The sequence below is a fragment of the Lissotriton vulgaris genome, chromosome 8 (assembly GCF_964263255.1).
Source record: "Lissotriton vulgaris chromosome 8, aLisVul1.2, whole genome shotgun sequence".
Classification (NCBI taxonomy): Eukaryota; Metazoa; Chordata; class Amphibia; order Caudata; family Salamandridae; genus Lissotriton; species Lissotriton vulgaris.
The window spans coordinates 731113368-731140811 of record NC_141696.1 but is presented as its reverse complement, the minus strand read 5'-3'; the positions used below and the strand labels follow the sequence as shown (position 1 = coordinate 731140811).

General features: G+C 45.1%; 1 protein-coding gene across 1 annotated transcript in view; it reads left to right on the top strand.

Annotated features, from left to right (window-relative positions):
- CFAP47 (cilia and flagella associated protein 47) overlaps nt 1–27444 on the top strand; it is a 2734468-nt gene that overhangs the window by 648946 nt on the left and 2058078 nt on the right. Inside the window, exon 37 of the mRNA XM_086934611.1 lies at nt 2998–3110. Within this exon, the coding sequence (XP_086790737.1) occupies nt 2998–3110 (113 nt within the window). The remainder of the gene's footprint in view (nt 1–2997; nt 3111–27444) is intronic.

Below are 27444 nucleotides of genomic sequence, written 5' to 3'. Positions count from 1 at the left end.
GTAGTATTATCCAGCTTGATTAACCTGTTTATATTGATTTCCTTTGTTGATAAAGTCCCTGTCTGTGATGTGGAAAAGGGAGTCAATAATTGAGGAACTGAGTGAAAAAGCATACCCTAGAGATTCCATATTCATATATGTTTAAAGCAAGTCAGCGCTTTTCAAAAGAACAGATATATCATGACTATGATCCCCACTAAAAGCTCAACAAGCTGTCTCCGTGGAGCCGACAGGAGAGAGGGAAAGGGAAAGTGAAAGTGCGCGATGCACACGCTGTATAACGCCAGCCCTACACGGGGACAGGAGATGTGCACGCGTATGGAGTGCACATCTTTTGTCCCCCTTCAGAGGAAACGGCAGAGAGGAGACGTCATGCGCGTGCACATGGCCTGTCCGTGCGCGCACATGGTTTGTCTCCCTTCGCAAACCAAAGCGACGACAATACTCTCGCCAAGGCGAAGCAGCGCATGAGCTGTGCTTGCTAGGCAAGACCTAAAAAGACATCAGTCAGAACAGGCTTAAAATTTGTGGCCGTTGAAATGTACTGCTTACTATCAGAGACGTTTTAAGGGATGGGGACAGTGGGCTCTGGCCCAGGGCCCCAGCCTTTTAGGGGGCCCCCAGAAAGAGCCAGCTCTGTCCTTGCCCTGATGACCTTTAATAACTCTTAACAGATTGTTTAATACCGTTTTCCTTTAATTTATTTTTAACTTGGGTGATGTATTGGAGTCCATGACAGATATTTGGCCGATACATTTAGTTTTTCAACATCATGGAAGATCCATAAAAACTGTTTCTTTTAGATCAAAACATAACCTCACATATGAGAAACGGCAGGGGGTCGCAAAGATCCTTAGCAATAATATTAGTGAACTGCTGCTGAATTTTAATTCTGAAAAAACACACGTCACTATCCCTGAATATTAGATGTAAATGCATTTAGAATTTTCGACCAGTGTGCCTGTGCCATGTCAGTGGCCTGGCCAAAGAGAGTATGAAAGATCTGCAATAGAATTATAAATTAAAAGCTGTTACAAACAGGGGCCCCCAAAACATTTTCGTCCAGGGCCCCTGGAATCCTTAATATGTCCCTGAATAAACTAGCATTAATTTTTGAAGAATAAAATCATTTTAGATTAAAAAACTGGGAGGAGCTTGATGGGTAAAATGCCAAAACTTAAAGGTAGTACAGCACTGTATTTAGGTTGATTTTTTCACCTTCTGTATCCAGGTGAAGTCCTTTAACAGCAGTGAAACTAGGATCAGGGTTATTATGGGAGGGCTATGGCAGTTTTTCCATCACACTTAATCGCAAAGTGAACCAGCAGAAATTAGCACCACTGTTATCGCCTTTGTGGGCATCAGTGGTCAAAGATAATAAAGGCTTGGGCTTGAGAAGAAGAGAAGTCTCTTTCTCAAGTAGAGAATTGATGCATTTGGAGATAGATTTAGTGAGCGTGAGCATTCAAGGAGAGGGCACTACAGTATTACTTCTTTGATCCAAGGGACATTCCACTTACCTCCACGGCAAATAACTGCCTCAGTGGGATGGAAAAATGTACAGGAAAATGTGACAGAAGAAAAAGTGAATTTGACGTGCCGTATTAAAAGAATTGGGTTAGATCAAGCTTTCAGTTCAAACAGCTGATGCTAGAGAAAAACATCAAAGGATGTCAAATATTTTAAAATATTTATAGTTGCACATGCCGAAGCACTAAGCACTTTCTATGATATAAGTATTGTTGCGGAATGCTTGGTGGGCGTGGACTTTGAGGATCCTTTGTTATATAAACAATGAATTAAAATGCATATTGGCTTTTCTTATTTCATGAAAAAAGGAGCATGATATGGGAAATATTCATTGATTGGAATATGTGAAATGGGTTCATTTGATGAATCCTCTGCTGAAAGATCTGAGAGAAAAATGTGGCCTACTTCCTTGTACTGTGGTAATATAGAAGTGATGAAGTATCTGTTCAGAATGAAAGGAAAAGAGGTTCAAGTGGCATTGAATTTCCAGTGCTTCAAAAGAGTCTGCATATAGCTTTCAGAATGGCTGTAGAGCAATCCCAGAGTTATTAGCGTGTCAATCAAAACGACTTAGATTGACCCAGTAAGTTGCGCATGAATCGAACAAGTAACAAGTGAGTGCCTACTAGTGCTACTGCATTGTAAGCGTGAATATCATGCGGAAAACACAGGTCGCAGAAGTCCGTAATTGGCCTATCTTCGTTTTATAGATGTGGTTTTGCAGCATAGTGATTTATAAATAAAAAATAAATAAAATAACATTATTTAAAAATTATACATGGGTGCAGGTAGTGAATGACTTTCATCTGAAAAAGAGGTATCAAGGAAGTAGATCCTATGCTCTATTTTTATGTTTTTTTAATTCTGTTCTTCACTTTTATAGATTGTTTTAAGGAATTGTATTGAGGTAACACTTCCGACAATAAAATATAAAGTAAAATAAAATATTATGTAAGAATAAAAATTGAAGGAACAAGGCGGTAACTGTTAACTGCCAAAATTAAACTTTTAAAGACCGGGTCTGGTGGCTCAATGGATTAATGCATCCACTACAGGGGCCTGTGTTTGACCTCATGGTCACAGGTTCAAATCCCAGCGGGTCCACTCAGCCTTTAATCCATCTGAGGTCGATAAAATGAGTACCATTGAGTTGGGTAACAAGAAACATCTGCTATTCATCGCCAAGAGACCTCTGGGTGAACGTGCGCTTTACAAATGCACATGTTATGTTAATGGTATTGAGTAATTGTGTTTTCTATGTTTAAAATGCAGCAAGTCCCATGATACTATTGCATGTCCCTCCCATTATTAGTACTAAAAGGATGCAATATCACCAGTGCACACTAAAGAGTGCGCTCTATTTTAAGGTCGGTGTTTGGAATCTGTTATTTTGACACATACAACACCTTTCAGTATTCCTACATTTATTACAAACAATGAGATTCCTTGTTTATATTTTGTGCACAGGTCCGTTTGAAAAACCCAAGCTCGAAATCTTTGGTATATAACGCTACAATTTTAGGACACAAGTCTGCTGATTTCAAATTGCCAAAAGGAAACACAGTGATTCTTCCACCAAAGTAAGTAGCCTTTCCTCTTATATCTATTGGGGTTCACTGTTCTGACGGGCTTTAGTTTAAGATGGGTAGACAAGAGCGGAAAACCCAAAGGGTAAGGATGTCTACTTCTGCAGTGCCTAATTCAAAGTCACCATTGATTTTAGATAGATATTCAAAGAAATGTTACCTAAGTTGCAGAACATTATCAAAGGCAGCAGCCATCTTTTTTGTATACAAGGCTGACCTATATTACATGGTGTCAGTCTCACTTCACAATGCAGTACAGCACCTGCCAGTCCTTTATCAGTGGATATAATTATTAGTGTAAGGCACCTACTATAATGACCTGTCATCTTTGCCATCATGAACGAGGAGCCTAGAAGAGTATAGCCTTCAACTTGCTTTCAAATGTCTTCGTTTTTATTCTCAGCCAATAATTTTTGGGAGGCTGTTCCGCCAATGAATTTCCTGTTCGCCTGTCCTCTGGCTTCCCATAGCGGAAAGGTTTCAAGTCTCTTGTAACACAAAATTCCTTTCATCTGACCGAAGATCCTGTGCTGACTCATAGGGTCTGCTTTTTCATCAGGGTACTATGTGGCCAGTCGGCCGCACCTTCCTTGCACTGGAACAGTATGCAGAGGCGTTTCAATTTTACATAGGCCTTTCACACTGGAGTGATCCTGTAAATAAAGGTACATGCCCTTCGATTTGAGGCCAGCTGAGACATCACACCCTTCTGAAATTGACTGGTTTGGCAGTCACTTATGTGTCTTTATGGTCAATATATTTGCTATCTGATATTAACCTTCAGTGTTTCTACAAATATGGTGCAGAACCAATTTCTAGTTCTGACCTACAGGGGCAAACCAACTCCAGAGAGCCTGCAAAATACCTGCCTGTTGCTGTTGATCCCTGCTGGAGTGAGTCCTAGCCCCAGAGTGGTGCCCCCAGATCCTGGACCACTGGTGTCATCCTAAAGAGGCTTCCTCCTACCAAAATTCAAAACCTGGGATTTAGAACATTTTCCAGCAAAACTCTGAAAACCGGCAGAAGACTGGGACCTACCCGAAAGACGATTCAAAGGAGGTGCATTGCCAGTGGGATAGACTTTCCCACAGCTCTTATTACACTCTTCTCCACAGCAGCAAATCCTCTTGAGTGGGATCTCTCAATGACTGTATCCGGCCTTCCAGACAGTCCAGCAGTCTCTCTGGAAAGACATATTGTGGTCATAGGAATGCATTCTGTTCAATGGTTACCATTGGCTTTGTAGTTTCTCTGGTATTGATATCTTTTATAGATTCACATCCTTGAATCTTCCCTGTCGTCATGGACTCCCACCATGACGATGGGGAAGAGTCAAGCATTGGAATCTCTAAAAGATATCAATACTGGAGAACCACAGTGTACAGGTAAGTAACTTATTTTTTGTCACTCACATTTGCTTTTTTTCTATTTGCTGGGTTTATTTTCTTTAGCTCGCTCAGCTTGTGTTTGTCACTCCCATAGAGCATAGCCTTTTTACCATCTTTCCGACTGACTCCTTCCATGCTTCCACCAGGGTCCTCTAATCAGGAACTATTTTTTCTTTTTCCTGAAGCACTCCTTGACAGTTGCAAGTGCATGTGTTTTCCAGCTGTCTCACATGTGTGCTTCTCTTCCCACCCCCAGCACACCAAGTTGTTTTCATTCCCATGTTCTGCTGCCCCCTGATTCACATCGTTGACTTTCGCCCGATTCCCTCCCCGTGCGGTGTTGCCTTGCCTTCTGGCTGCTCCCCACCCATGTGTATGTATGTATCCCATGGTAGACCTTCATCTCTGAAAGATGCAAATAAACATAAAGCAGAATCTCTTGGCATGTGTGTTTTCTTGAATTTCAGCAGCTCTGCTCTTGCCACTGAGGCAATATTAACATTCTCACAGTAAAACTGACAGTGCTTAGGGTGCGTTTTTGCCTGCTTCTTCAAATGTGTGTCTTTAGAAAAAGAAAACCTAGCTTTGGAGCTAAATTCCCTGCTGCAGCTAGAATATTACTCTTTACAGAGTCACTGCTTTTCTGATACATTTTCTCTCCACTGCTGCTATTATATTGCGTGTACGTGTATGCAAAAACACGTATAACGAAGCACAAACTTGACAAGGTCATCATCACTGCTGGCAGTCCTGCCCTTGCTGCAACACTGCAGTCCATGTATATACAGATAAGGATGTAAATAAACATAAAGCAGAACTTTCGGACACAAGTCTTATCTTGAGTCCTAGCTTCTTCCTTGCTCCTTCCCAGGCTGGCACATTCTTTGATATGTATCCTTCATGTGATGGATTTCACGCCAGCCCTCCCAGTCGCTACCATCCCTCATTGTTGCATGATTCCTAGCCAGTGCTGCATTGACACACGGTTGCGTGCATGTACCATGCAGCATCCCTACTCCCATCTACAGCAGCACCATTATCACTATTACCATTACCAATACAAAAACCTTTACCACCACTGTTACAACCACAGTTAACTCCATCTTTAAAAGGGAAACCAGTTCCATTATCACCGTTAGCACCACTATTATCACTATCACCCCTACTACTACTAGCATGACTTTTGTCGCCACCACTATGATTACCACCTTTACCAACACCTCCACTTTTACCATCGCCATTCCCACTCCCACTGTTATACCTACCAGTTAACTCCACTATTAGCACCATTACCCACTGCTGGTACAGCTAGTACCATCACCGTGACCTTCAAATTACTAACACCATTACCACCCTATCACAATAAACCTCAACAATACAACTACCACCAACACCATTGCCACTAGTATCATTACTGTAACTGCCTCTAGTACCATTATCCTCAACCCGCTACCATTAACAAACCACCATTACCACACCTACCACTATTGCCATTACACCATTATCTCTACAATTAACACCAATATGAATACTTGTTGCCAGCATTACTATCACTACTACTATCATCACTACCACTATCATCACTACCACCATCATCATAACACAATTTTCACTTATGATTACCAGCACATTTACCACTGCCATTTTAACTAACACTTGAACCACCATTACCACCACCATTATTATCTTCACCATTATTTCCACCACCTGCCATCAAAACCATTATTACCATTTTTATTACCTGTCAGGAATAACTGCACCACCACATCCATTATCACTATTTTTAGTACTTTAATATTATTAACATTACAACTACTATTACCACCACAATTGCCACTACCGTTATCTCCACCACCATCCTTACAACCAACATCACCATAAACAGGACTACCAATATCACATACTACTACTACTGCTGTCATCGTCATAATCACCGTCCAAACTCCTACCACCTGCACCAGTTATACCATCATCACCACCGTTGTCTGTATCATCACCTCCATCGCCACTAACCCCATCTCCACTTGTAGCACAATCATTGTCACCACCCTCACAACTACCATTATTGCTATCGGTAAAACCACCATCACTGCTACTAACCAAACCATCTCCACTGGTACGGCTACCATTACCAGCACCATTACTACCATCACCACTAATACCATTGTCCCCACCTCCACTGCTGCTGCCACCACAATATTCATGTGTGTTTGTAACAGCATTGTGTGTGGTAAGTGAAAGGTATGTTGACATGTTTGTAGGAGAATTGATTGTGTGCCTGTTTGCCCTACAGCTCCTGATGCTTTGACTGAAGTTCCATGCTGTATCAGTAGGTGACCATCTTTACTCAGATTTTAGACCATTCAGAGATGGTCACCCATATGTGAGGATGCCTATGTAGGTGTACTCGCAAGGTGGTCAACATCAATTGTTTTTTCTTATGCTTTAAGAAAAAGCATTCCAAGATGTCTGCTTCGTTCAACTATGTGCGGCAGCCACCTTGGCTTTTTTTTTTCTTCAAACACAATAAAAAGCCTGGCAAAATGTCTGCTGTTCATGCAGCCAATTAGCAGTTCTCGAGGTGCAGAGTATCGACAAAACAATTAGGTCTTCAACCCGATGTCACAGGCACTAACATTTAAATTTGTCGTTGCTTTTCTTTAAAAGCCATTGATTAGAATGGGCTATTCTGAGTTTACTGGTGAAAGTCTTCTTGTCCTTTGTTGACGGCTATAGTTGGAGCGTCATGTGGCAGACTGGCTCCTTATCTGTTAGGGCAAAAGTTAAATAATAATGAGAGACAGACCCATCTCTGCCTCTATCTTCTTGGGGCCCTACTCTAGTCCCCATGACCCCATCACAAAACACATTCTAGACATCAGTAGATACATTGACCTGCAAATTCAGACTAAAGTGTGCGTCTAAAGGTATATTTACTGTTCCAGGGTGAATAATATCCCACATGTGCCACAACTGCAGTCCTTGTTTTCAATATGTGAACTATTACCAATGCGCTGTATGAGAGCCATTTTGTATTTGCTTATTTGACTCTATTGAATATACCAAAGAAAAGATGAGATGGTGGATAGTTAAACATAATTTTCCCAAGTTTTATCATCAAATATTAGGATTAGTGAGGGTATCAGGCTTTATTTTGATTTCGCAGTGCGCTCTGTATGTGCCTCGTCGTTGTTGATTCTGTATACTGCAGTAGTATAAAAGTTTGCCCTGCAACTGCTAATTAAGGATGTGCAGTGGGAACCTCACCATAACCTTTTGTTAATCAGTTTCGGTTTCTGTATGCAAAATCTTTAAAAGATTGTTTTTGCATTAAGTGATTTGTACTATTTCTTCAACATAACAACATTTCCACAAAAATGCATGTCATTGATGGCTTTGCTGCAGGTAAGTATAAGATCACTAAACATTTTTTTTTTTATTTTAAGCTTCAACAGCAGATTGTTGAACTTCATTGCCGAACACAGAAGGTAGTAGCCATAAACGTGTCTGAACTGTAAGCCTGAACTCTGTTATGTATTCAGTCTTCTTTGTAATTCCCCCCCCTCCCCCCATGTGCCTAACCTCTTAAGGCTTAGCTCTTCTCTATCATTCGACTGGTAATGGCTTGAATTTCACTTCCCGCCATTGATATAGTTCACTGTTGAGGTCCCTAGTTGTGGATGTTGGTCAGATCACCATGGCGCCTCTTTTTGTATTACCTTTTCCATTCTCTAGCAACTAGACAATAGAGATCCATTAAAATGCAACAATTGTTGTTAGAGACTTCGCTTTAGATCAATTTAAATTCTCTCTGCCGCCTGTTTATGGTCACTGCAGTTAACAGAAGACTTTAGTGTTCAGCTACCAGGTGATAATCTTAAAGAAGAATAACTTATTCATTTTTTCGCCCCGTGAAATGAAAGATTTAGAGATAGCAAAAGATCAGTCCCATGGAAAGCTATTGAATTTAATGAGGGCAAACTGTCTTCTCTGAAGCTGGAGAAATATTTGCTTCTAAATGTTCTTGTTGATGCGAAAATTGAGAAAACAAATGTGGTAACACATTGGTGTTTATTCCCTTGTGAAAAATAGCCTTGCTGCCATGATGGAACCCTGCACTCCTATTAGGTCCGGTGTTAGCCAAGACCTGATTTTGCTAAAATTACATATATATATACCATACTTACAAGGGCTTTCAGCAGGCCCTTTTCTTCCATTTGCCTGGTGATGTAATTCACATTTTTCTTTCAGCCACTACAGCATACCGCATGGGGTCATGGGTCCACCCACTTCAGCCACTTATAGCACTCTGAGTGACACATCTTTTGTCTTCCACAAGGTACACATTTCTACATAAAGTAGTTATATTCAGTTCCAGGGACTACTATGGCAATGTGTGGTTTTTGAGAGCAAAGACAAATGTTTTGCTGTCTACAATTTTATTTAGTAACATCAAAGGCCAGGCTGCTCCTACAAGAATGTTTTATGAACACCAGAGCAAAACAAGTATTGAAAAAGCCAAACGTCTGGCAATCCTATGCCAGCACTGAAGGCGTTGTCAATGCATACTTTTAATGATGCCCAGTGCCAGGGAGCTCCACTTACTTCTCAGGGTATCACCACTAAGCTAGACACCAAATCTAATGGCACCCTAGAGTATAAAAAGTTATGCCACATCTGTATCTTTAACTTACCTTTTATGTCGCAAAAGTGTCTAGATTCCAGATTTTGTGAGGCTATGGTTTCAGTGGTCTCATAAGTATTTACATTTGTCAGAGCTTGCCTGCTGTGACAGGCTTGCTTAGATTATGACTGTGATAGCCACCCCTGAGCACTGCCTGTGGCAGGATAGTAAACATTTCAAAGCTTATTTAAGTAAGACCTTTACTACTAAGAATTTAACGAAAGAAAAGTAACGATGAATTGCACTAAAGTAGTCGTATTTTCCCCCATAGAGCAGAGGGTCGTCCACTGAGTGAGAAGAGTCTTGGTCTTTTCACTCACCGGTCTAGTACTTGTGTTGGTGTCCACTGGTGGGACCACTGCTAAAAAACAAAAACCATAATGAATAAAGAAATGAGTACAGATGTTCCAAACCTCATTCATCTTGTGAAAAGTAAAAGCAACAGCCTCCTTCCCAGGTTGAAATACTAAATCAGAGCCAATGTAGTTCACAAGGCACACAGGCTTGCTTTGCATATATTTTTCAAAGAACAAATTCTGATTTTCTCAGTATAATTGTTGTGGTGGATGTAAAGCGAGGTTGCATGGACGAAGGGCATAGGGTAGTGATCTGGCCAATCAGTTTCTAGCAGGATGTGACAATGTGTTGGGGTGGTGTAATGATTAGAGCAGAGATGTATGAGCTGGGCTGGTAAACAGGTGGAAGTGATAGTGCAGTGAAAAAAAAACAGTTGTAGTGAAAGAATGGTTTGGATCTGGGGGTTTCCCCAGTCTTTATAGAAGTCGCATGCAAAGATATTGGAAGTGGCAAGGGATTGACAGCAGGTGATGTAATCGAACAGTTGCTTTGTGCTTGGTATGGGGCAGGTTTATTGAAGCCTGCTACTTGGACATCCTAGTTAGTACATTTAGTTTATTTTGGGTTTATATCTTGGAATCTATGGACTCAAAATCAGCACAACAAGTATTACTATTTTGTGTTGTGTGGATCAGTTTTGTCCATGCAACCTCCACACTCACCTGTGCTGGCTTTACTAAAGCCCACTTAGACAAAGATAATGTGTATCCCTAGTGTAATAGCATAGCTGCCCAATATCACCATATGTGTCGCACCTTGAGCCAAGTTCCTGATTTTCCAATGCATGGACAGGGTTGCTGTCAAGGCTATTTGTTAGACCTATCAGCCTTAGGGTTGTCTTTCCCCAAACAGTTTGCCTTCCTCCTCCATTTTTTAGGTCTCGCAAGCGAGAACTATTGTCATCGTGATGGCTGCCAAGCGACCACAGACCGGGCCACGAGCAGATTGTGGCTTGTGAACGCGCACGTCCAGCAACGTGCACATCTTCTGTCCCGAGGCAAAAGCATGCAGTTTCACTTTCACGTACACGTAAACAACACAGCATTCAACATGCAAGTCTTTAAATATTTTAAATGTAGATATATCCCACTTACCAGCAATTGTGGTGACTTTGCGCTGGTCTCTTGTCTTCATCGGCATACTCCGTCTGGATCACAGGAGCCCCCTCAAGTTTGCATCGCCTCCACTGTGCACGAGCCGCAGATCCAGCAACAGCGCACGCGCAAGCAGTCCTCGCGCTCCTCTCCCCCCCTGTTTCCTCCTCGGCCCGGATGTGGAGCACATGGATGCTTGTTCTAATGTACGGCCTTGTTCGTCACTGCTTATTACCGTTGTCGTCATCCAGGGGAAAAAGCCATTTACGGTAAAGAGATTGTTCCTGATATAAGGCGGTTGTTTGCAGAAGGGGGCCTTGAGAGGCGGTGAGCCTCTTCTCCGACCTCCTGCCTTGGATCGGGGTGCGCGCTCAAGATCTGGTTTCTTATTTGGGTATTTAATGCTCAAGTGAAACCTCTGAAGAACCGAGGCAAACGGTGCTTTTACTTAGCGCGGAGCAAGTTTGCACGCCGTCAACGTTTCAATGTTTAAAAATGGTGAAAATATGGATTATCAATAGGTGTGCATCTCATCCCTACTTAGCTCATTGAATGAACATATTCGTCTCCAATGAGATTGCACCCAAGTTTAAAAGTTTATAAATAACTAGTCAAGTATTGGACTATATGTTGATGTTAAAGATGATGAATTGCCCAGGAGCTGGGCTTCCTATCATGTTGGGTAATCACGGACAAGCATAGTCTACAAGCATTTTACGGATGGAGTAACCAGGATAATAATGATTTTTACGAAGAAGAGCTTTCTGGAAGTAAATACGAGGCGAATATTAAAATGGAGAAAAGATGGTTTGGAAAAGAGTGGCACCGCTGTTGTAAATAATATGCTGCGGGGAAAGGTGTATGAATGACGTCTGTAAAACAAACTATGCGGAAGGGGACGGGGTTTACTGAATTCTGGGACTTGTAGTAGCACTCGTCAAACCATAGGGGAAGCGCGCCACGCACACAGTGTTTGGTTAAATTGAGGGTCGTGATGCAATTAACCACCTGCAGATTGTCAACACGGTCGGAAACACGTAAAAGTGGTTGTTTTAGGAACAGATGCAGCTTGCAGTGAAACAAGCAGGGAAAACAGAGAAATTAATTTACAGTTTTAAATTGAAGTTCGTGATTGTGGAACTGATGTCCAGTTTGTCATGGTAAGCGCGTAGAGCGTTATGGATTTTCTGTTCATTAAATGAGTGGCATCGCTTTAAACTATCGATAAGGGGGGTGTTTGTTTAACCCATGATGTTATCGTGCCTCGTTAAACATATGCAAGGAATTCGGAAATAGGAAAGACTGTACGCAGCTTATAAGTGGGAACCTTCTGAGCACATGTTGAATGCATTTTTAGCGCCTTTTGGATAGTTCTATGGTTAATATAATTATTTCCATGTCTTGTTCATATTTTTTGTGATAGATTTTCAGTGAAATGTATTGTTGATGACAATGGTTAATAAGTATATGTATACTTGCACTTTTAGATGCCCCTGACGAAGGGAATTTAATTCCCGAAATGCATTGGGTCTGCAAAAATAAATCATAACATGGAACCCATTTTAATGCTCCTGTGTTTTTTTGAAAATGGACGTTACGCATGTATTGAATAGAATGAATTGAACAAAAGAAAGAAGGATGAAAATTAACGGTATAAAAAAGGAAAAGTTGAACTAACAACAAGAATTTGATTCATTGGATTCAGGCAGTCACGTGGCTGTGCAGCTTGGTGGATCCTAAAAGTTGGCTCCCTCGTGGTTTAGCTTTTATTTAAGGTCGGCACGTTCCAGTGCAGCTCCGACAGGGTTCCCTCCGAGGCTTTGTCCCCGTCTGCCACCGCCTCCCACTGCACCAGTTTAATGGTTTGTAGCGCGCGGTGCGCACTGCAGCGCGCGCCAAGGGGCACAAAGGCTGTCTCGCCGAATTATGAGAAGAGTTCAATTACACAGCTGATCATTACACACAAAAGCAACAGATTAGTTTTCCGGTTGTGTTTTTAATTTGTCTGCGGCATCCTGCGGGCAACAGTGACGTAGATCTATTCCTGTTTTATTCGATATGTGCCTGTTTTCTCTTTGATTGTCCGTGGCTCACCTGCTTATTTGTATTTGTGTTTCTTTTTATATGTGCCTGCTCCTTCTCTTTCATCTTCCGTGGCCCACCTGGTTCAGCTGTTTCCTCTTATTTGTATTCCTGTTTCATTCCCTATGTGCCTGTTTTCTCTCTTTGTTCTTCTATGGCCTCCTGGCTTCAAGTGTTTCCTTTTATTTGTATTCCTGATTTATTCGGTATGTGCATGCTCGCTCTCCTTGATCTTTCATGGCCACGTGCTTCAGGTGTTTACTTTTATTTTTATTCCTGTTTCCTTTTATATGTGCCTGCTCTCTCTTTTTGATATTCCGTGGCCCACCTGCTTCAGGTGTTTCATTTTATTTGTATTCCCGTTCGGTTCCGTATGTGCCTGTTTTCTCTCTTTGATCTTCCATTGACTTCTAGCTTCAAGCGTTTCCTTTTATTTGTGTTCCTCTTTCATTCAGTTTACCCCCTCTCACCCTCACAGCCCCTCACCCTCACCCACCCTCTCACCCACCCTCACACACCCTCTCACCCTCACACACCCTCTCACCCCCTCTCACCCTCACACACCCTCACACATCTCTCACCCTCACACACACCCTCACCCTCCCTCACCCTCACACCCCCTCACCCTCACACCCCCTCACCCTCGCATACCCTCACCCACACACCCCCTCAACCTCACACCCCCTCACCCTCACACCCCCTCACCCACCCTCACTCACACTCTCACACACAACCCCACCCTCACCCCCTCTCACCCTCACACCCCCTCTCACCCTCACACCCCCTCTCACCGTCACACACACCCTCTCACCCTCACTTACCCTCTCACCCTCACACACCCTCACACCCCCTCTCACCCTCACACACCCTCTCACCCCCTCAGCCTCGCACCCCCTCATCCTCACCCTCATACCCCCTCACCCTCATACCCCCTCACCCTCAAACCCCCTCACCCTCATACCCCCTCACCCTCACACACCCTCACTCTCACACCCCTCACCCTCACACACCCCCGACGCTCCCTCACACACCCTCACCTTGCTCACCCTCACTCCCTCACAACCCTCACTCACCCTCACACCCTACACCCCTTCACTCACCCTCTCACCCTACACCCCCTCACACCACCTCACCCTCACACCCTCACACCACCTCACCCTCACACCACCTCATCCTCACACCCCATCTCACCCTCACACCCCCTCACCCTCACGCACACCCTCACCCTCACTCACCCTCTCACCCGCGCTCACCCACCCTCACCCTCACCCACCCTCCCTCACACACCTTCTCACCCACCCCTTCACCCTCACACACCCCCTCACCCTCACACCCCCTCACCCCCACCTCCTCACCCTCACAACCCCCTCATCCTCACACACCCCTCCTTCTCTCACCCACCCTCTCACCACCCCTGACCCCCCTGACCCTCACACCCCCTCACCCACCCCCTCACTCAACCTCACACACCCTCTCACCCTCACACACCCACCCTCCCTCTCCCGCACACACCTTCGCCCTCATCCTCCCTCTCCCTCACACCCCCTCACCCTTACATGCCCTCACTCACACACCCGCACCCCCACACACCCCTCACTCACCCTCACTCACACCCTCACCCACCCCCACACACCCTCTCACACACCATCACCACTCTACTGCCCTCACTCTACCGCCCTCACTCTACCACCCTCACTCTACCGCCCTCACTCCCTCTACCGCCCTCACTCCCTCTACCGCCCTCACTCCCTCTACCGCCCTCACTCCCTCTACCGCCCTCACTCACTCTTCCGCCCTCACCCACTCTACCGCCCTCACCCACTCTACCGCCCTCACCCACTCTACCGCCCTCACCCACTCTACCGCCCTCACCCACTCTACCGCCCTCACCCACTCTACCGCCCTCACCCACTCTACCGCCCTCACCCACTCTACCGCCCTCACTCTTATCTATCGCCCTCACTCTATCGCCCTCACTCTATCGCCCCACGTCCTTCTTTATATCCATGTTCTCTTCACCTGTGCTGATCTGGTGCTCTCTTCCACCCCGCCTCCTTCTTTAACTCTGTTCTTTTCTCCTGTGCTGATCTGCTGCTCTCTTCCACCCGCCTCCTTCTTTAACTCCCTGTTCTCTTCTGCTGTGCTGATCTGCAGCTCTCTTCCACATACATCCTTCTGTAACCACACACACACACAAACATCACCCCACACACAAACATCACCCCACACACAAACATCACCCCACACACAAACATCACCCCACACACAAACCTCACCCCACACACAAACATCACCCCACACACGCTCAGCCACAGCATTACTGAACGCCACAGCATCACTCAGTGCCACCACAGTATCAATCTGTGCAACCATTCAACAATAATTGGTTCAAATATTTTCTCTCAATGTTTCAAGCTTTATTACAAATGTCATAAAAAGATGTTAATTTTCACTGCTGTTCTTGGATTTTCATCACAATAAAATACACTGAACATAATCTTCACAAAAGTTATTTACAAACGTTTAAGCTATTGCCATTATAAATTACAATAACTTTTATTTAAGTATTAATTATTTTAAAAAATTAAAAGCCTTTGTTATTTGTAATATCAATACATCTAAGTCACGTAAATACAAAACATGTTGCATTACAAATGCTATAGGTGTCACATTTGCAAAAGATAAAAGTATTGGCATTGTAAATGGCAAAGCTATTAATTTCGCTATTTTCAAAACCAACACATTAATAAAAATGTTGTCATTTACAAGACCAATAGCTCAAACTTTCCTAATGCGAGACCTATTGCATTGCAAATGCTTGTTGTTGATCTTGTTTTTGCTGGCCTTAGGACCCTGCACACGTTTTTACCACTGCTAACCAGTGCAAAAGTGCATGTGCTCTCTCCTTAAAACATGATACCACTGGTTTATATCCAATTGACACATTTAATTTACTTATATGTCCCTAATAAGGTGGCACTACCTGTGCCCAGGGCCTATAAATGAAAGGCTACCAGAAGGCCTGCCACACGGATTGTGCCACCCTCTTTCAAACATTTCACATACCTTCCACTGCAGCCTGTGTGTGCAGATTTAAACTGCCATTTCAACCTGGCAAAATAAACCTTTTGCCAGGTCCAAACCTTCCTTTTTAATACATTTAAGTCACCCCTAGAGTAGCCTGGACAGTTCAGGGGGCAGGATGCAGTGCATTTAAAAAGTAGGACAAATACTTGTAAGTTGTATATATCTCAGTAGTGAAAAACTCTTACATTTGTTTTTCTCGACTCGTGACACTCGGTATCGTTGTGCTGCTTCTGCCATTGTTTTTGTGCCTTATTACATTTGCCTGCTGTGTGCCTGCCTGCCGAGCTGCTGTACAAGTTAATTAATTTAATTAAGCGTGCCGCTTTCACCGCACTCGGTATCGTTGTGCTGCTTCTGCCATTGTTTTTGTGCCTATTACATTTGCCTGCTGTGTGCCTGCCTGCCGAGTTGTTCCCTCGCTATTTAATTAATTCATAGTGCCGCTTTTCACTTTATTTGAGCGCTCTGACTAGCGCGACGCTGTGCTCCCCCCTCCGCCTCCATTTTGTTGTTGTTGTGATCCCTAGAGCCCGCCCCGCCTCCCAGCTGAGCAGCCCTCCCACAGACCTCATCAGCGCCGCAGAACCTTAGAGCGCCGTGACTCGCTCCTGTCCCTCTGGCTGAGTGGTCGCTCCCCAGTGTCCCCTCGTGACACTCGGTATCGTTGTGCTGCTTCTGCCATTGTTTTTGTGCCTTATTACATTTGCCTGCTGTGTGCCTGCCTGCCGAGCTGCTGTACAAGTTAATTAATTTAATTAAGCGTGCCGCTTTCACCGCACTCGGTATCGTTGTGCTGCTTCTGCCATTGTTTTTGTGCCTATTACATTTGCCTGCTGTGTGCCTGCCTGCCGAGTTGTTCCCTCGCTATTTAATTAATTCATAGTGCCGCTTTTCACTTTATTTGAGCGCTCTGACTAGCGCGACGCTGTGCTCCCCCCTCCGCCTCCATTTTGTTGTTGTTGTGATCCCTAGAGCCCGCCCCGCCTCCCAGCTGAGCAGCCCTCGCCCCTCCCCCTCCACTATCCATATATGACAGTAGTTCCCGCGCGCAGCGTTCACGCGCAGCGACCGCGCCCAACCCGCGCCGAAGGTGCGCCAAAGGTAAGCCCGTCTACGCCCGTCCGCGCCTGGACCGCGCCCAGCGCCAGACCCCCTGCCCCTAGCGCCGCCCAGCCCTCCCGCATTACCTACGATGCCGCCACCCTCCTAGCCCTTAACCCTGGTCGCGCACCCAACTGCGTCCATGCCGCTCCTGGACGCACCCATGGACCGTTCTCCTGCCTCTCCTGCAAATTTAGCGGCACCGACAACATCCCCGCTACGACCACACCACAGATTCCAGACCCCAACCACCTACAATGCATCCTTCTCAACACCCGTTCGGTCCACAGGCACGCCATTGACCTTTGGAACCTCCTAGACACCATCTCTCCTGACGTCGCCTTCCTAACGGAAACATGGATGAACGCCTCCTCCGCCCCTGACATCGCCATCGCTATCCCTGATGACTATAAGATCACACGCAAGGACCGCACCGACCATACAGGAGGAGGAATCGCTATCATCCATAAGAAATCCATCCGCACCTCTACCAGCTCCGACGCCAACCTCGCTAACTCCGAACACCTTCACTTCCAGATCCACATCGACCCCAAGACAACTCTCAGAGGCACCCTCCTCTACAGACCACCAGGACCCCGCGCAAAATTCAGTGAAGACATCACGGACTTCATCACCCCACACGCGCTCCCCTCCAAAGACTACATCCTTCTGGGAGACCTCAACTTTCACCTTGAAAAGATCAACGACCGCAACACCGCCACCCTCTTGGACAACCTCGCCAACCTCGGACTTAAACAACTGGTCACTTCCCCCACCCACATCGCAGGTCACACACTCGACCCCATCTTCACCTCCAGCAACCATGTCTCCTTCAGCCACACTACGAATCTCATCTGGACTGACCACAGCTGCGTTCACTTCACCTACAACAAACCGAAACCCATCATCCACCTCCAACCAACTCTACAAAGAAACTGGAACAAAATCACCACGGATCAGATCTCCACATCGCTCCTTCGAACCTCCCCAGCCCTCTCTTCCAACGCCAACGAAGCCGCCTCCAACCTCACCCTTTGGTTATCCAACACCGCCGACACCTTAGCACCACTGAAAAAACGTCAACACAAACTTGGCAACAAGAAGGCCTCATGGTTCAACGATGATCTCAAGAAGTCCAAGAAACTGTGCCGCTCCCTTGAAAAGGCCTGGAAAAAAGACCCATCCACCAGCACCAAGGACGCCTTCAAAAGCGCCACCCGCACTCACCACCAACTGATCCGAAAAGCCAAGAAAACAGCATTCAAGGATCAACTTGACAACAATGCCCACAACAGCAAGGAACTATTCAACATCGTCAAGGAATTTTCCAACCCCGCGGCCAACTCCAACGACATCACCCCATCTCAAACCCTCTGCGACTCCCTAGCCTCTTTTTTCCACAACAAGATTGCTGACATCCACAACAGCTTTGACAACCAACCCGGAAGCCAACCCACCCTACCATCTGCTGACCATCTTCCCCCCGTAAACACCCTTAACGCCTGGAACCTAATCTCCACTGAGGACACCATCCGCCTGATGAATTCCATCCACTCCGGATCCCCCACAGACCCATGCCCTCACCACATCTTCAACAAAGCAGACTCCGTCATAGCCCCGCACCTCCGAGACGTCATCAACTGCTCCTTCAACTCCGCTACCTTCCCAGAAGACTGGAAACACGCTGAACTCATCGCCCTTCTGAAAAAACCAACAGCAGACCCCACCGAACTCAAAAACTACCGCCCCATCTCGCTTCTTCCATTCCCGGCCAAAGTCATCGAGAAAGCCGTCAACAACCAGCTCGCCGCCTTCCTCGAAGCCAACAAATCCCTCGACCCCTCACAATCTGGCTTCCGAGCCAAACACAGCACTGAGACCGCCCTCATCGCAGCAACAGACGACATTCGAACTCTACTGGACAATGGAGACACAGTCGCCCTCATCCTCCTCGACCTCTCTGCAGCCTTCGACACTGTCTGCCACAGCACCCTTTTACAACGCCTCAGAAACATCGGTATCCAAGGAAAAGCACTGGAATGGATCACCTCGTTCCTCACCGGAAGAACCCAGAGAGTCCGCCTCCCACCATTCAAGTCCGAGGCCTCTGAAATCATTTGTGGCGTACCTCAAGGATCCTCACTCAGTCCCACCCTCTTCAACGTATACATGAGCCCCCTCGCGACCATCGCCCGCCAACACAACCTGAACATCATCTCCTACGCGGACGACACTCAACTGATCCTCTCTCTCACCAAGGACCCCAGCACCGCCAAAACTAACCTACACGAAGGAATGAAAGAAGTCGCCGAATGGATGAAACAAAGCCGTCTGAAACTGAATTCAGACAAAACAGAAGTCCTCATCTTAGGTACATCCCCCTCTGCATGGGACGACTCCTGGTGGCCGGAAGCCCTCGGAAAAGCACCCATCCCGACAGACCACGCACGGAACCTTGGCGTCATCCTGGACTCCTCACTCTCCATGAACAGACAAGTCAACGCCGTATCCTCTTCCTGCTTTAACATTCTTCGCATGCTCAGAAAAACATTTCGCTGGATCCCCTCTGAAACAAGAAAAACAGTCACCCACGCTCTAGTCACGAGCCGACTGGACTACGGAAACACCCTATACGCAGGCACCACCGCTAAACTCCAGAAGAAACTACAACGAATCCAAAACGCCTCAGCCAGGCTCATACTAGACATCCCACGCAACGAACACATTTCTGGTCACCTTAAAGACCTCCACTGGCTACCCGTCAATAAGAGGATCACTTTCCGACTGCTTACCCACGCACACAAATCACTCTACGACATCGGACCAGATTGCCTCAACTCTCGACTGTCCTTCTACACCCCCTCCCGCCAACTTCGCTCCTCCAGTCAAGCCTTCGCCACTGTACCTCGCATCAACAAGACCACCATGGGAGGCAGATCCTTTTCATACCTGGCTGCCAAAACATGGAACTCACTCCCCGCTTACCTTCGCCTCACCCAGAATCACCTAGCGTTCAGAAAGCAGCTTAAAACGTGGATATTTGACAAATAATCCCCCTCCCCTTCCTAAGCGCCTTGAAACCCTCTGGGTATGTAGTGCGCTATACAAATTTTATGACTTGACTTGACTTGACTTGGCATTAGAGTTAACGTATTACATTTAATAAGCTGCAACTTCCACATGGGAACAGGTGACCAGTCCATGTTTGGTGTCTTTGGGATTGTAACGTAAAATCGTCTCTTATGGTGAGGTCAAATTTCTCATTACACGTTTGAAAATAACACTTTTAGAAAGTTGGGAGTTTTCCGCCTTAACCATTTGGTGCCTCTGGCATGTCTCTGGGTTACATGACTGGGCGTAGGTGGCAGCTGGGCTTTGTGTATTCCTTGTAGACAGTGACACAAAATAGAGAGTTTAGGTGTGTCTGTATGGGCCATCACTGGCAGGATGGGAGGGAGGATTTGGGCTCAGCCCTACTCAAATAGACTATGTCCTGCTTCCACACAAAGGGCTACATATCCCCTGTAGTTATTCTGGAGCCAGGGCCAGGAAGGCAGGACCCCTCTGCATTTTAAAGAAGAGCCTCCAGAAACGTATCCTACTTCAAAGGCAGAACTGGGTATATGTATTGGACCTCAAACACCCACGGCTCAGTACACTTTTGGGCCTGTAGATACTCTGCCAGGAAGAAGGACTACTGTGCTGCTGAAAGAACTGACACTCTGCTGGACTGCTGCTTTGAACAACCGCTGCCCTGTTGTGCTGACCTACTACCTGCCACCGCTTTGCCTGGGTGAGAAGGACTGCACCTGCACCTGTTGAATCAGTACCCCAGAGTGACTCCAGGACTTGTTGGCTGGCCTTCTGACTTGAGCCTCTGGGACCGAAGGCTCCAGCAACCTCGACCCCAGCTCCTGCACTCTGCCATCTGTGAGTCTACCCTGCCAAGTGGTGCCACCCCAGTCCTGAGCCCTTGGAAGAAGGCCTATGGTGCTCTGCTTGCCTCTGAGGAGCTAACGAAACTGAGTATCTTCTCTGCTGTGTCACAAAGACCCACATCATATTGCAGCCCGCCACTTCACAAGAACCGCTGCTGCACAACTAATGCATGGTGCAGGCCCTTGCATCCCTCGTCAATGGCAGGCTCCACAACAACCCCAAACTCTGCATTGCAGCTGCACAGCTCCGCAGAACCGGCACATCCTCGACTACGGACTTTGCATCGCAAGTCCTTGTTGACTGCATCTTTGACGATGACACAGAACCTTGCACTGCAGCCTCACCGCATTTTAGAACCGACGCATTGCCTCAACTGCGTGATGCATCTTCAGAAAGCTCACAAAACCAGGATTTGAGGTACTTTGTTCAGCAGGCCTAACTGTGTGCCTGTAGCTGGCCCACGCTTCATTGCAGTCAGCCTGAACTTGTGACTTTTTCCCGGTCCGGCGCAACCAGATATCCACATTTAGTGCTTAGTGCTTTTTGGTGGTATTTTTACTAAAATCTTTAAAATTGAATATCTTCAGTTCTAATTAATGTATTTTTGTCATTTTGGTCTTGTTTTATTAATTAAACATTTGTCTATGTTTCTGATCTAGCGTTGGATCGCTTTGTGGTGTGTTTTTACTGTGTTACTGTTTGAAGTGCTGCACAATTATTTTACACATTGCCTTCAGGTCAAGCCTGACTGCTCTGTGCCAAGTTGCCAGAAGGATGAGCACAGGTTAATTTGTGATTTGCTTGTGAATTCACCCTGAGAAGGATTGTGGTTGCTACCAGAGTAGGGTTTCACCCCTCAACCAGTAACACAATTTCTTACATTATGGCATTTTGAAGATGTTACATTGTCCCATTTGTCTTCCCATCACATTTTCTTAATGGGAGCCACGGATTAAGCCTTTTGTTAGAATGCAAATGCAACATGTAACTTGAGACCACTGTGTGTTGCTAATTATGTTTTTTTAATGAATGGTGTTTGGATAACTTAGCCTCTCATTAATGCAAACAGTTAATTGTGAATTACTCTTGCAAGTTCATTTGTTTCACCGTGCTGCCATAATCATTTTTGGGATCTACAACTTTTTGTTTACAAAGTAAAGATGTGTGCTCATATAGGTCTTCTGAAAGATGCAACGAAAATAATACCAGTTTGTCAAAAGTATCTACTATGCAATATTTTTCTGTGGGTAACTTTTACATGTTACTTTTGCAACCTTAAAAGGCATCACCTTTGTGAAAATCGAGGTGACCTGCCGGTGGAGAAATTTCGGACCCTATAAAATGCATAACAAACAGTTAATGTGCTATCTACAGATGGCGAAACCGCAATTGAAATGACTTTTCATCTGTCTGATTCTAAATTTCTATTCTCATCTCTCTGGTTATTTCGAATATTTTTTCTGGTCAGTTCCAACATTAAAGTATAATACTCTAAAAAAGTGAATTTATAATTTACCACAGTAACCCGGGTAAAAGTGCCTCTGAATAATAAATTAATTTACATTAAGTACATTACTGACAGTAAAAAGAACCAAAATAATGTATGGGGTATAAACATTGCGCAGATGAACATACGCAGTTTTTCAAGCTGCGTTGTCACGGATTTGTACTTTAACGCTCGTCCTCGTGCTCTCCGCATGGCCGCGTGAGGGCTCCCACCGTCCTTCGCTCGGTTTCCCTTCTTCGCTGTATAAGTAGATGCACCTAAATGGCCTTCTTTCTTGTTGCAGAGCCGTGGGACGCCACCTACCACTCTCTTGATGGCCAATTACAGCGCATTCCTCCGTTGTCAGTCAGGAATAGTTGCAGTCTGCTTTAGATATCCGCATATTCGAAAGAACAGCCCACAGAGATCAAGGGGATGAGAAAATGGGCCCAGTTGGACCCGCAGACAGGCAGACAATGAAATTAATTAAGGGCAGAGCAAACCAATGCTGTATTGTCCACGGAGGGATTAATCATGCTGTCAGCGGATGAAATTATACGCAATATACTGCATGCGTTTAACTGCTTTGCAGTGCCATAGAGTAATTTGTTCTGCAAATGTATTTATGTGAATTATATATGAACATACAGAAAGCCTTTCATTGTCTTGTACACCGATTTAGAGATGGCCACAAGCACCCAGAAGGGCGGTGATACACAAATGAAATTAAGCAACAAACATATTATGCGTTGAAATCTACATCCAAATGATATTTTCATGTAATAAAGTTAGATAACCAAAAAAAGGATAAGCGCAAAATTTAGCATAGCAAATCTCACCAAGGAAAATTGTTTTCAAATGTACTTTAAAAAAGGGGTGTAGCTGTGATTACTTTATTTTTGCGGTTTTATTGCACAGCCCAGGCCCAAAGAGGTTGTCGAAGCTCTGAACAGGAGTTATAGGCACAAAATGTTAATTCAAAAGCAAATCATGGTTTTCCGTTGAAATCCAGGGTTCAGTTCAAGAACCATGTAGCATTAGCAGATTGTTGGATCAAAATACAAAGTTGTAGTGGGAAATGGAGCTTCACCTGTGGCATTTTACAGAGACTGAAGAGTCATGATGAAACAGCGACCAAATAAACTTTAGCACTGGAGTCAGCACCGTTTGGAGGTCTCAAGTTCTATTTATAGTGCTATCAATCAATCAAGTAGTATTTGTAAAAGCGCAGCTACTCACACAGGGCAGTATCCATGCGCTGTGCTGCAGGAATCAGTCGAAGAGCCAGGTCATGCGTCCTTTTCTGAAATGGTTCAGCAAGGGTGCGGTGCAGAGGTGGGGGAGGAGGATGTTCCAGGCTTTGGCGGCGAGGTGGGAGAAGAAGCGTCCTCCGGAGTGGCTGTGTCGGATACATGGTGTTTGAGTGAGGGCGAGATGTGCAGAGCAGAGGTTTTTGGCAGGTTGGTGGAAGATCAGGTGGTGGTTCATGTAGGCTGGCTCTTGGTCATGGAGGGCTTTGTAGGTGTGGGTCAAGAGTTTGACATGGCATCTCTTCTGGATGTGGAGCCAACGGAGGTCCTTAGGTCCTTTAGGTGCTAGGTGATGTGTGTCCTGTTGGCTAGGTTGAGGATCAGTCTGGCTGCTGGAATTCTGGATTGTATGGAGTCTTTTCATGAGTTTGGTGGTGGTGACAACAGTTGCCGTAGTCAAGCCGGCTGGTGATGAGGGCCTGTGTCACCATTTTGCTTGTGCTGATGCGAAGCCATCTGAAGATTTTGCGGAGCATGTGGATCATGTGAAAGCAGGCTGAGGAGAAGGCATTGACCTGACATTTCATGGAGAGTTCCCAGTCCAGGGTGATGCAGAGGTTGCGGCTTGATCTTTCGGCGTGGAGGTGGGTCCGAACTCCTCTGGCCACCAGGAGTCGTTCCAAAGGGTGCTGTGTCTTCCAAAGATTAGAACTTCCTTTCTGTCCATTTTGAGTTTCAGGCAGTTGTCTTTAATGCATGTTTCAACCTTCTTCATATGCAGTTGTGGAAGTTGGTTTTCGTTGAGGTGGGTTCTGCTGAGAGTGAGATGATGTTGATGTCATGTGATCTGACGATGTCTGCGAGCGGTATCATGTAGATGCTAGGGTCTACATCTTTGGAAATTGTCATAGATGCGTGATTAAGTTGGAAGGGTGAGCAGGAAAGAGAGCTTGTACTTTGAGCTCCAGTTGATTTGGAGCTTAGGTCCTTGAGCCATAACCCTCAATGAGTGTAGAGGAGAGAAGTCAAAATGTTAAACCACGAGCATATGAAGGAATGCAGGCAAAAAGGTACTGGATGGGGAAACGCTGGGTGAATGCAGGCAGTAAAGCTGCGACCACTCAAGTGAGCATTCCAAGGGAAGAAGGCAATAAGGAGAAAGCAGGCAACAAAGATGGGAAAGAGATACCAAAAGATAAGGCATATTATTGTAGGAAGTAAGCTAGTGTCGAAGTATGAAGAAATGTAGCATAGAGGTAGGGTTGATGTCAGCCATGTGGCAGTGCGATGTAATGTAATGTAATGTAATGTAATGTAATACGTATTTATTGAGCGCAACTGTCACCCAAAAGGGTATCCTGGCGCTGTGACCAAAACATTACCGACAGATGTTACGCACTACACTACTCTTGGGAAGAGATAGCTTTTTAAACCCTTTTTAAAAGCAGCCAAATTCTGGCAGCTCCGCAGGGGCAGGGATAAGGAGTTCCAAAGTTTTGCAGCTGCAAAACTGAACGACTGACTGCCCATCCTCACCCTTTTAATCCTGGGAACAACTACCAGGAAGGCTGAGGAAGACCTCAGCGGTCTTGCGGCTGAGTACCAGGAGAAGAGATCTTGTAACATCACTGGCCCCAGCCCATGTAAGGCCCTGAAAACAAGGCAAGAGGCCTTGAAATGAATCCGTTGCTGAACAGGCAGCCAATGAAGGTCCGAAAGCGCCAAAGACGATGACGCTGAGCGTGGACGAGAGAGGGCCAGCTTGGCAGCCATGTTCTGAATCCTCTGCAGCTTAAAAACCAACATGTTAGGGGCTCCTAGAAGCAGTGCGTTGCAGTAGTCTAACCTACTGAGGATGGTACTACGCACCACTTCTGTCCTGGCCGCAGTTGGAAGTAACGGCAGAATCTTCCGTAAAGTGCGAAGCAGGAGCATACAGGTCGCCGTGGTTTTATTAACAAAAGCGTCGAGCTGCAGGCTAGGCCTGAACATGACACCACGATTATGGGCCGAGTCAGCAGCAGTCACTGTGCGCAAGATTGAAGAAGGCCAGAACCCATCAGGTAGAGAGCGAGGCAACCGGTCCAGGGAGCAGTGGAGCACCTCGGTCTTCTCTCCATTGAATTGGAGTGAGTTGTGGCGTAACCAATCTGCTGTTGCAGTCATGCAGCGGTGAAAGGTTACCAGATGTTCAGAGGGACTGGTATGAGGTTGCCCAGAAAGTGAGCAAAAGAGCTAAGAGACTGAGACCAGCGAACTGTAGAGTTCAGCCAAGCATGTGGAGGTTTGCCACGTAGCATAAGCAGCAATGTGGCAATGAAGAGCATGTCAAGACGAATGGTGCAATGTGAATCGATCCAAAAATAGTCTCTTAATGTGCCTCATATATGATGCCCATGTGAGGTGGTTTAAAAAGAGCAGCAGCTTGAGTTTGTTTTAGAGGAAGATTAGGGCGACTTCAAGAACATGGGCTAATGTCATTTTATCCGTGAAGATATGTGACTGAGGGAAATGTAATACTAATTATGTGGAATAGGTATGTGAAGATAGATTAGTTGCTTGGCAACACGTGATGTAATGGGATGGAGGTTTGAGTTTTCTGTTTTTAGGTGACACTTTTTGAAATGACCTAGGTGGTGATAATTGGCTATTAATGAGGTACATAAATCACGTGGTTAGCTTAGTGTAGTTACCTATGAGGAAGACTGCAGAGGGCGAGCATAATGTCTGGTTTGTCAGTGTCCCAATGCATGTGAATACCAGGGCCTCTGATGGATTTGATCGAGGTTCAGGAATGAAAAGATTGGATCACAGTGTTGCAGCATTTCCCTTCTCCACTATGAATGACCCTTCCTGCCATCACCACTTCCATATACAGAGAATGTTTATATTTTTGGTGAGCAGTCAGAACCATTTATGTTTTCTCATATGTCACTGTCTGTGTATACACACTCTGTTTTCCACATCTTTTGCTTAACTCTTCAGTGTCCACAGTTAAACAATAAAAAATCATTACTTATATAGTATTTATTCCAACCTTTTACAGGCTTTTATCTGATCTTTCCCTTGTGTCAAGACCAAAGATCTCATGTTATCCCAATTACCTTCATGTTTTCCTGGAAATGCCTTACAACCTGGCAGTTCATGTCTCTATTTTTGATAAATCTAAGATGTTTTTGAGTTAATTTTCCCAAATTTACTTGTAATATTATAAACTTAAAGCTTACCTTATGGGCATTGTAATACACTGACTACATATTCATTTTAACAATGCAGTCTCTGTTTATTGCTGCTACATTCTCATTGCTTGCTTTCCTATATGTTTTACAGTTAATCCATTTGAAAACCCATTCGTCTGTTCTTCCAGACATTTATTATTATGGTCTTTTTCAAGTAATAGACTCCCAGTGCCAATATATTTAAAGTTTTTACGTTGTATGTGATTTTCAGATTCCCCCACCAGTCTTTATAATATATCTGTGTTTTTTCAGTATACTTTTTTATCTCACCTGCTTCAGTGTTTTACTTTGTGATACCGTGTATGCTCTTGCCATTATCATCGTGACAGCTTTCTTTTTTGTCAGTAATTCTCCTTTTTTTCCTCTGCTTTCTTCAACCCTTTGTGATTGAAACCTTTACAGGATCACCGATCGTAGAAACTTAAAGACATCATTTTAGTTTCCTCTTGAAAAGGCTCTCAAATGGTACAGTTTCTATAAGCTTACAGAAAATATTAAAATTCAATATTTCACTTTGGTGCCTTTTGTGGTGTCAGAAGCTCTTTGTTGCAGTTTGTTCTCAATACAATACTAACTCCATTTTGCTATTTCCCACTTCCGCATGAAATAAAACTAGTTGCC